Genomic DNA, 11,347 nt, shown 5'->3' with positions numbered 1-11,347 from the left:
AACACACACACACACACACACACACACACACACACACACACACACACACACCTGGGTACCGGCACAGCCCTGTGCTTCCTGGTCTAGCAATGCATCCAGGAGCCACATGGTGTGCTGGAGCAGTGCACAGCAGGAAGGCAGGGAAATGGCTGGGGGGGGGGCAGAGCTGGACTGCTGCATCCTGCTGCTGGCCCCCCCTGGGTCCTACTGCCTCTGGTGCCTGTCATCTTTGACAGGCACCCAGGAGCACATATATATTAATTTTCTAATTTTTTTAGGGGCCCTGCAGGCTGAATCTGGCCCGCAGGCCATATTTTGCCCACCCCTTGCTAAGGGCGTGTGCTGAATCCTGGCTCTCCTGGTAACACTGTTACACTGTAACATTCCTGGTAATGTCCAGCAATGTCCTTTAGTCATGATGAGGTTTCCTAGATTGCACTCATCCTACAGGAATAGTAGGAGCTTTCAGGGGAAGAACTTTCTGTGTTAGGTCCCTGTGCCCACATTTTAACTGATTTCCACTGGTGTAACCCTTGGCTGAGTATCGTCACATAGAAAAATTAGATCCATTTCCAACCTTAACATAGTTGGAGTTGACCCATGAAGTTTGGGGAAATTCAAATCTTTATCCTTAGTTTGGGGGACTTCAAGTTGAGATTATTTGCTTTTTAAACAATGGCAGGATTCTACAATATTGCGTAGGAAGCCAGCACCCCTAACATATCAACTTTTCATTGTGCTATCACTGTGGCGTGTGCTGTGCCACTTTTTTGTGGCATTTTTTTCCCTTGCTACCAGGATTTCCTGATAGCAAATTTTGCACCTGTGCTACAAATTTGCAGCATGGGGCACATTTTAAAGTGCCAAGCATGCAGTTTGTGGTGCCACAGAGAGGTTTGTGGAGCCACAAACTGCGCTTGCCTGCATGTCTGGATCCGGCCTTTGTGGCTAATTCTAGATGTTGAGGCCTAGTTACATATCATAGCAAGAAGAGTTCTTCTTTAGAAGTGTGGGAATTTGCACTCTTGGGACACGCCCCCATGAGCAGGAAGGTGCATTCCCCAGGAACAACTAACAGTGGCACATATTTGTGCTGTCGATAGTTGTCCCTGGAGGAACGCCCCTGCACATGTGTTCTGGCATGTGGCAAATTGTACTGGGTTGGGAAGGAGAGGCTGGGGGCAGCAGCCTTACCTGAGACCCTCCCAGGGCTCCAGCAGCAGTGATCTGGGCATGCGGATCCTGGCTAGCAGCTGGAGCATGGCTCTGGCCAGTCAGGCTCTGGTTTCAGGCAGTGCACACTGCCATCACTCATGCCACCCTGCTTTTTTCTGCCACAGGTTTCTCTGACATCAGCATCCCCTGATGTGAAAATAACCTGCCATGCTGTAAATTAGCAGCACAGCAAGCGCCTGCATATGTGGCATGTGTGGTTTGCGATGCTGCAGATGGGTCTGTAGTGCCGCAAATTGCATGTGTGCGCTCGCTGGGACATGCCCTTGATGTGGTAGGTTCTGGATTCATGTTCTGCTGCTGTTGGTTATGTCCTTTTCATTACACTTTTAATACTTCTGTTTTTATTTTTCACTGAGTTGTTCCTCAAACCATCTTAGAAATGATATTGTATCTGTTTCCTTTTAGGAGAAGAGTAGTCAGGAAGCTTGTTAAGCATTAACTAGAGAATAAACTGCAGTGCTGTATGGCAGTGATGAACATGGCATGATAATGTTCATTTTTAAAACTTAGGAGAAATTTTCTCACATTAATCAATTATTCACAGAAAAAAATCCAGTTTTAGGGCACCTAAAACTATTTGACAAATTCAACTGGAGTGAGAAAACAAAAATTCTAAAAAGTAAAAAAGTACACTTCTTACATTTCCTAGAATAAAGTGTTTCAATGGTTTATTTCTGCACCATGTTTAAAGCCAAATTTAGCTAAATTTAATTTTAAATGCATTTAAAATTAAAACCAAAATTTAAATTTTTCCTTAGACCTAAACCAATGTTTTCTTTAACTTTTATTTTTGTGCTTTTTAGTTTTATATATTCATTTATTTGGCAACCCCACTGTGAGAGAAGTTATTTGTCAACAACACTTGTGCTGTTGACAAATAAGTCAACAACTTAAAAGTCAGTGAACGTTTCTTGCACAGAACAAAAGTGGAATATGGGATGCAGAAGAAATGCACAGTAAGGGAATGGGAGAAGAGATTTTTCTTGGTGAAACTGAAAAGTATGTAGAGTTCCTTATAATATACTTTTTTATATTTGCAAACATTTTGCTCCAAAGAGTTTACATCTGGATTATGGCTGAGTTTTAAACAACATATTACTAAGCTTTTAGCATCTAATGCTTGTCTTAAAAAACATGGTTGGATTATTAAGATTAATATACAGTATATAGCTTTTGTGACTGTTTAGAATACAAAGCATTCATTCTTCAGGGTCAGAATTAATGACATTTTTATATCCATTTCCACAGAGAATAACTGTTGAAGAAGTAATTCAAGCATCTGCTAAAATCCAGCAGACAGCATATTTAAAGTGAATGCATTAAACCAGTCCCAGAGGGCAAAGGATAAACCTTTTTAATTAAAATTGTATTATGAGAGAAGTTTTGCAGTTCAATTATTTGTATACTTAGTTGTCACCTACATGAATTCAAACCAGTTATTTGTTCAAGCTCAGCTACTGCAGAGCTAAACGAAAATCTAAAAGATGAATCTTCCCCTATTGATTGGTATTCCCTCTTGTACAAGCTTGTTGCCTGCCAGCTCAAAGGAGTTTTATACCTGTTTATCCTGAAGTATGTCAGAAGTATGATAGGATTAAAACCAAAAAATGCCACATTTATTTGCTATATGGTTTTTATTAGGTAAGATGCATTGAGTGTATTTTCAGTAGTGTTATTTCCTTGGTAGTTGAGAAGTTACTTAGGCCCTAGACAGAGAGTGATATGAACTTTGAGCTTCATTGATCATGTTTCCATTCTGCTACTGTTTACTGAACAACAATGTCAATTACTGTACACCAGCCACAGATATATAGTTTACAATGATATGAAGACATTAGTTTATCAATACAAAGTTCAGCCTGATAGTACAGTTTAAATATGTATGTGAAATTGTGTATTAATATGGTTAGTATGTTTATTTGTGGTTTTTGGAAATGTCTGCTTGTTTAACATGATAGAATAAATAGCTCAGAATTGTGACTCTAAATTCACATTTTCTAGAACATATATTTCACTTTGTCTAGCCCAGAAGTTATAGACAAGATGATAATACCTAATGTTACATCCATTCATGCAGGAATTCAAGATTATACATTCTGGATACACCAGGGACCAAGATATGTGGAGAACCATTAGATCTTTTTAGAGTCAGTGCAGTGTATACAGATCAAGAAGCAAGGAATTGTTTAAAATGGTATTGTGTTTATTATAGCATTAAAATTTGAAAGGGCACATCTTACTAGCTTGATAATGCACAGTTTAGGTGCATTTGAAGTAAAAGACCTTATGCATGTAACCATGACATCATCTAGTTAATGGAGCATGCATCTGTATCTTAGTGAATTTGTCACTGTCTTTCAGAAATATCGACAATATATGTCAGGACTTCTGGCTCCTCCTTATGGTGTTATGGAAACTGGCTCCAACAATGACAGTAAGTAAAAGTTATTAGTAAGAAGTAAATCAGTAAATAGATTTTGAAGTTTAAATCCTTAGATTTTGAAGTTTTGTTTTCTTTAAGTAAAGTGGATTCTTTACACAGAAAACATTTTCCCACACAGTAATAAAAGAAAAGTAATGGATATGCAGTAGGGCTGTCAATTAATGACAGTTAGCTTATGTGCTTAACGCAAAAACAACTGAACATGTTAATTTTTTTAATTGAATCAATCATGCACATCTTTTTGACCAGCAGAGTGGACCAGCTCCAGACCAGCCAGAACCTGTGCACACAGCCCCAACCCCAGCCTGCCCCGTGCTTGCTCCAGATACGCCCGACCACACTGAGAAGCAGCAGCAGTGGCAGCAGCTGGGCAGAAGCTGCAACTTGGCACAGGGGAAAAGCGACCATTCCTCTCACCACTGCCAGACCCTTCTTGCTGCAGCCACCCAAAGCCCATGCCCAGGCTGCCCTGTGGCTCCTTCCCGCTGATGTTACCGCCACCTCTGGGCCACCCTGGGGGGCAGCAGTGGCAGTGCAGAGGAGCCGCAGGGCAACCTGGGTGCAGGCTCCAAGTGGCTGCAGCAAGAAGGGCCCAGCAGCAGCAAGGGGGAGGGGCCGCTTTTCCTCCATGCTGAGCAGCTGCTTCTGCCTGGCCACTGCTGCTGCTCAGTGTGGGCAGGTGAGTCTGGTGCCAGGCACAGGGCTGGTGGGGTCAGGTTGTTCATGTAGGTTCCAGCTGGTCCGCTCCAGCCGGGGCATGTCCAGAGCAGGTGCAGTGTGGGCTGGGGCTGTACACTGTTGGTGGTGACAGGGAAGAGCCATGGGGTGCACAGGCTTTGGACTGTTGAGTGGGGGGGTGCTGACTATTGTTTAACTGCGTGTTTAAAATGCAACTATTTTTTTTTAATCTCACAATTAATTGTGATTAATTTTTTAAAATTGTTTATGAACCCTAGTATGCAGTGATAAGTGGAGGAATAGAATGAATTAGTTACCATGTATCCACCGTTCAAGTCAAGAACTGCATTCAACAGCTATATGAAGTTCCTTTAAAACTCATGTGACTAGTAAATTACATATGGGCAACTATAAACTTACCATGCCAGATAGCAGTGCCCTGTAACGCATTGTGCTGTTAGCCCACTCAGTACCACACAAACATGGCTACCTTGCTTCTTGTTCAGGATTAGCTTAAGCGGAGCAGCACTGCTTAACATAGTTTGTGGTGACATGCCTAAAGTGACACTTTGCATATATCTACACTGCATTCCGTATGTTTCCTCAAAAATATAAGATATTAGATGATATTAGATGTCTCATTAAGACTAATTGGGTTGGTCTAATAAAAGATATCAAATTCACCCAAGGAACCTTGTCTGCCTATGTCCTTAGACCAACACGGCTACAACCTAAACCTCATTAAGACTAAGACATTTTGAGCTCAGATGTCAGGTGAATTTAATGGAATGCAGCAATGAGCACTGGAGATAAAATATATGCAACAAAAACATGGAATTAAATTGATAAAACTTTCCTAATTCAACATTACTTTACTGAATGAGTCCTTTGGTATTTAGAGAATGCAGTATGCTGCATTGATTTAATTTCTGTTTTCTTTTAGGGATGCCTGACAAGGAAAATATGTCTAGCAATGCTCTTTGTCCAGTATCCAAAAACTGTAATAAGGTAAAATCACAACTCATTCTACTTTACTTTGTGCAAACGTTTTTTTTTTAAATAAATGGGAAGAATTTGGATAAAAAGAGAAAAATAGTAAAAGGAGAAAGATATGCCAATCCTTAAATGTAAAATTTATTGGTGAGTTTATTTACAAGATAAAGTGACAAATTACAAGTGTAATTTAGTGGTTTCAGGATCAGAAACAACATAAACAGTAGCTGAAGTATCATCCAGTATCAGCATGTAAGAGTGTTCCAAAGACACTCAGTTATTGTTGAATTTGGCAGAAGTATATGTAAAAATCTGAATTTCACATAACAAAGCTACTGAGATGAAAGTGTATGACTGAAACGATTCCCTGTGAGAGGTCCAGTACATAGCCAATGTACCATTTCACTCCTAAGTAAGCCCTATTGTTATGGCTTAAGTGGGTCTTAAATGATGCATGAGTACTGTACTGGACCTTTGGATGGTGGGGAGGGGGGAAGAATTTTCCCCTGTCTTCATAGAATAGACAATGCCAATTCCCATTTAGAAAATGCTTCTGTGCCTTCAGTCTAACCACATCAGAATGCACATAAAATAATCTGTGAGTAATGCTGTTCTGGGTTTAAAATAACCACAATGCTAGGAAGAAATAACATTAGTATCAGTCATTGCAGTTAAGGACCACTGCTGCCATGGTTGGCAGCAGTGAGGAATTTACAGTAATCCATAGTGTTGCTTGGATGCCTTTCTTTCTGGACATAGTAATTTAATATGTTGCATTTATTTTTTGTCTTTGGGAGGCTAAAGAAGTGTTTGAGTTGACATGGAAACATCATTTGACTGCAGATACAGAAAATGAATATAAAAATAACTTCTGCTTGTCCCTGTCTGTCTGTCCTGCTTCCTTCAGGATACTGACCTCTCTTAATCATTGGGTTTAGCCTTTATTAAGCTTATGGACATTACTGTCTGAAGTTCCTTTTCCCTCAGTTTTATTCACTAACAGAATGACACTTCCTGACCCACCCTTATCCTGCATGAAAATAGACGCTTTTCCGTTAACTTGGTAATAACAGTACTAAGCCCAGTGATACCGCTTTCCACTTGTCACTGTTCTACAAACATTGCTGCTGATCAAGTCTTACCACCTGAGGCATAACCCTATGCACCCAAAAATGAAGAAACTGAGGCATAATTGATTTGCTTGGAATTGATGGTGTGTGCCAGATGGGGGTAATGAACAGGGTATAGATCACTACAGATACACCGGGTTCAATGTTTTCCCTCTAAAGCATCCCCTTCTGCCACACAGAATTCTGGGCTAGATGGGCCATTGGTCTGACCCAGTATTGCATTTCTTATGTTCTTATGTAAACTGTGCAGGAAGTCAGTAGAAGAACTAGGAATAGAATCCTTGGAATAAAATACTCTTGCCTTGCTTGAAAGAGGGAGCAGATGTTGAGGGTACTGTACGAAAATGGTCCAAGTATTTCCTGGAGGGAATAAGGGTCCTTTCTGCATGGAGTTTCCAAGGGTCAATTCTCTCCCCATGCAACTTGTAGACATGCTAGTCATCTGACATGGACTCAAATGTTAGCAATATGCTGCAACAACCAGCTATCCTTCAGCACATGTTTGCATGAGATCAGCTCCTGGATAAAGAACAGGTGGCCGATGCTGAACCTGAGCAAGACAGATTGTTAGATTGATGGACAGGAAAAACTTGAAGAATATGTTGTGGGAGTGCAGTCACCTTGGGGTGAAGATATGTGGTTGGTGCCTTCAGTGCATAACTTTCTATTACTCTTGGATTCCTCACTAGCATCAAGATCTCATGTAACACAGCTGCTTCAGGTTATGTTCTCTATCACATCTAGTTGACAAGGAGATTCCATTCACTCTCTTAAATTGTATCCTAGCCTCAGTTATTCACACCTTTGCCTCCTTCTGGCTGTATAACAACAATACAACCTATCTGGCCATGAAGATTTTGGCACTTAGAAACTCCATCTGGCTGAAGTGAACTTGCTCAACAACAGAAGCTATCATTAAATATATTAAACCTGCCCTCTCTACACTGCTGTACCATAGAGTATCAAATCCATAGCTCAGTCTTCATCTTCACAGCACTCAATGGACTGGGCCCAGAGTACCTAAAAAATTAACTAGAGCTCTGGGGGGAAAGACTAAGAGTCTCACTCTTGTACAATGAAACTTTTTGCAATGAGCATAAAACTAATGCAGAAGAGAGAGTGTTTTCAGGCCCAGGTAGAAAGAACTCTGACAGAAATTAAGAACCATAAGAAACCTCACTGCATGTGTACTATGTATACTATTATATACGTGTTCAAAACCAAAACAGTGTACTGCAAACACTGGTCCTGCTGGGGAGAGGATGAGAGACCAAGCATATGACAGACTGTCATACTTTTTGAATGGTCTACTAATTTTTTTTCAAAGACTAGAGTGATGAACATGGTATAAGAATCTAAAACAAAATCGGCACAGGACTCTCAGTCCTATGCTTTCTGCACAAGACAGTACTTCTCTTTAGTTGGCTTGAGTGTAAAGTAAACACACCAAGCAGTAGTTTAATATTTAGTTTATGATGCTGTATTTATTTATGCACTTATAAATTGTACTAAATTCCCTAATACTTGAACAACTTGAACTATCCTCCTACCTGTTGTCAATTATAGATGGATTTAATGGGGAGAATACCGTACTATACTTGCAGGACCAGATTCTTATATATGTGGACTAGCTTTGTGTTGATCAGGGGCAGAAAGTTGTCCAAAAGACCATACAGACAACCAGTGGAGAATTTCCTCTATGTATGTACAGGACCAGAAATGAACTGAGTGCTGAATTTTTGAGGTATATAGAGAAAGTCCTTTAAGTCACTGAATGTATGTATGTAGTAAAGAAAATGTCTAGCTTATAGAGGAATTAAATTAGCAATATAATGCCATTATTTTTTAAAATTCTAATTATACTGATTTCTTTACTTCTGAATAAGTTTGTTACTGCTTGCAAAGAACTTGATTGTTTTAATTTTGCATTTAAATGATTCCCCTGCTAAAAAGAACATATATCCCATTCTTAAAATATGAATTGCATTAGTTTCTTTCTTAGTTTGTTTTGATTCTTTTCCAAGCTCTAGATACGATTATTTTCCATATTTTCTTTTTTTTTAGTTTGATGTTCATAGCTTATTTTTTTCTCTTGCCACCTTTTTGTCTTGTGATGAGTAACATAAGATTTTTTTCCCTCTAATATCTGTCTTGCATGTTTCTTGCCATATGGTAATGTTTGGTACTGCTAGTTCATTAATTCCATCAAAATAGTGTTTCTATGTGAAGAAAGCTGCAAAGAGATTTCGATTTACCAAACTTGAATTCATTTGCGTTCAGGATTAATTCAGTGCATATTATAAAATAACTGAAAGAAAATATGAAATTGTATTCATATCCTTGGTTACATTTTAGAGAACAGATACAAACTTGGTTTTAGGCATCTTAATAATCATCTCTTATATCATTTGGAAAATGTTACTGAAGAGTATTAAGGACTCAGGGACTCCTAGTTTTGTATATGCATGTTCAAAATGTATGGAATATAAGTTACAGATAGAGCTGGAAGCAATACACATATATAAGGTTGCCTGATATTTCCCATTGTAAGGACCTGTTTTCATTTATTTATTATTTTAACAGCCTTGGTGACCATTTCCATGGCAACTAATTTTATTTTATTTTTTTTGGAAGGTTTGAGCTAAAATGATTCAGCCACTTCAGAGAATGAGATCAAGGACAAATAAAGTATTTGTTCAAAATCATTCTCACAGCTTTGTCTCATCTAGAAAAGGTGGAGCATTTCTGAGCTTTATAGCAGGAATTTGAAATTTGGGCAGAGGATTTTCCTGGTTTGGGGATGTGCCTTTTTCCACCCCTCCACCCCCTTTAACAATACCCAGATTTTAAATTCTTGATGAATCTTAGTGTGCACATGCTTAGCCAAGACTTGTTAGAGTTAGAAAGCCAAATTCCAGAGATTTTCTGCACTCAGCATAGGGGTTGAATTAGGAACAGAAGTGTAAGGGAGCACATCTACATGTTCATTAATATGCTTTTGCTAATGCACATTAAATTTAGTACCTCCATTGTAAGGTACCAGAAAATGGTGCTTTAGCCTATTTTAATGTGCATTAGTGAAAGCACACTTTTCAAGCTGTAATGTACATTAAAATAGGCTAATGCATGTTAAAGTGCACATGTAGATGTGCCTGGGATGAACAGGAGCAGAAGAGAGACCCAGGCTAAAACACAGGATCTGTAATGACTCCCTAACAAAAGTAGAACTGTACCTGAGTCTTTAGGATCTATATTTTAATCCTGCCAGGAAATATATGTGAAGAACACTAGTAACATATGCTCTGTTTGATCCACATAGAAGATAGCCACCTACGAGTAATTACATTCATTCTGGTGTTAGCTGAAGGTCTATGTTGCAGATCTGAAAGTCCTCATCTGCTTATGACCCAGTTAGGGGTGCAGTCTGGTTTTCTGCTTGGGCGCATCCAGGAGAGGAGTGAGAGGATGTAGCCACATCCCCTCTGCTTGTGCTATGCATACATATGAGCAATTTGCTGTCTGAGTTCCCAGCTGTCCATGCAGGCTCTTGTGGGAGCTCCGCCTGTGTAGGGAGCTATTTGAGCTCATTGGTTGGTTGGTGCATGTGTAGACAGGGATGTGACCGCACCACTGCACCCCCTTGGATCCACTCTTGATTTCCTACAGTTGAATTTCTGGGACAGAAGTTTTTTCATTTTTTAAAAATGAAATTTACCAAAAAACGTGTCGATAGAAAGTCAAGCATTCAGAAGTTGAGAGAGGTCAAAATGAAGCTTGCTTCGGCAACCATGACACACCCCTTTGTTTTATGAGAGTCTTTAATTATATGTGTATATGCCATATTTTCCAAGAGTACCCAGATCATGATAATGACGTATTGTTTATGTTTTGCCTTAATCCCTCTACCTTGCATAGAAAAATCATTTAACTATATATCCCTTGCATGAAAAAATATAGACACTAAATGCATGAACATTATTCTTCTTTTTATTTCTCCTTGTATGCTGAGGGAACCTTATACATAGTATTATTGTCATGATTTTTTGCAAGAAAATACAGCGCATCTTGATATGAGCAGAATACACTCTGTTTGAAATTTCTCATTTTTATATTCTGTTTTTATTTTCCCATCCATTCTGTTTCTATTGTGAGAAAAGAGTAACATGAGCTCCCTCTGATGGTCACATTAATACTTCAGCTACCCATTATTTCAGGCAATGTCTGTACTGCACAGTGGTTGAAGTGCCAGTTTTGTGTTTTAGAGGTAATGAGTTCAAATCCTGATAAACTGTAAATTTGTTAGATTTTTTAGTTTTATTTTAGGATTTTTTTCATAGCAAAACCTTTACTAGATTTGCTGGTGTGCCTTCTTGGGATTTATTTCTTTGTTTTTTCTCTTTCCTAATTACTTTGATTTAATGGTGTTGATATAAAGTTCCATGAAACTTCTCACATAGTTAAAGTTGGGCATATACTTAAGTGTCATGTTGAATTTGGACCCTAAATTAGTGTAACTGAGAACAGAATTTGGCCTGTTCATACAACTGATGTAACAAAGGATACGAAAGCCATATTTGGTATTTTGTCAAGCATTATACATTTAATAAAAATATCTTTTGGTTAAAAGAAGAAAAACTCAAAATGTTAATCTATGGATTGCTGGCATTTTCAATATTACAAGCCAAATAAATATTCACTTATTTTGATTTTCAAGCACTTACTGTAGAAGCTTTAAAATATACTGTTTAAAAAAGCTTACCTTAAAATTCAAAAGAAGCAGTTTGTAACAGATTTCACAGCATTGCAAGGGTAATCATACCGGTCTACCATATTAGCCACAGCGATAAATTTACCTCTGGCCACATTA

General features: G+C 38.8%; 1 protein-coding gene across 1 annotated transcript in view; it reads left to right on the top strand.

The window, feature by feature from the left end:
* Positions 1-11,347, top strand: part of RAPGEF4 (Rap guanine nucleotide exchange factor 4) — a gene marked incomplete at its 5' end in the record, with an annotated part of 261,647 nt that overhangs the window by 131,159 nt on the left and 119,141 nt on the right. Inside the window, 2 exons of the mRNA XM_025191227.1 lie at positions 3,598-3,670; positions 5,301-5,365. Of these exons, the coding sequence (XP_025047012.1) occupies positions 3,598-3,670; positions 5,301-5,365 (138 nt within the window). The remainder of the gene's footprint in view (positions 1-3,597; positions 3,671-5,300; positions 5,366-11,347) is intronic.

Source organism: Alligator sinensis, unplaced genomic scaffold (assembly GCF_000455745.1).
Source record: "Alligator sinensis unplaced genomic scaffold, ASM45574v1 scaffold1469_1, whole genome shotgun sequence".
Taxonomy (NCBI): domain Eukaryota; kingdom Metazoa; phylum Chordata; order Crocodylia; family Alligatoridae; genus Alligator; species Alligator sinensis.
Note: the sequence above shows the minus strand (reverse complement) of the source record. Positions and strands in the feature narration are given on the sequence as shown.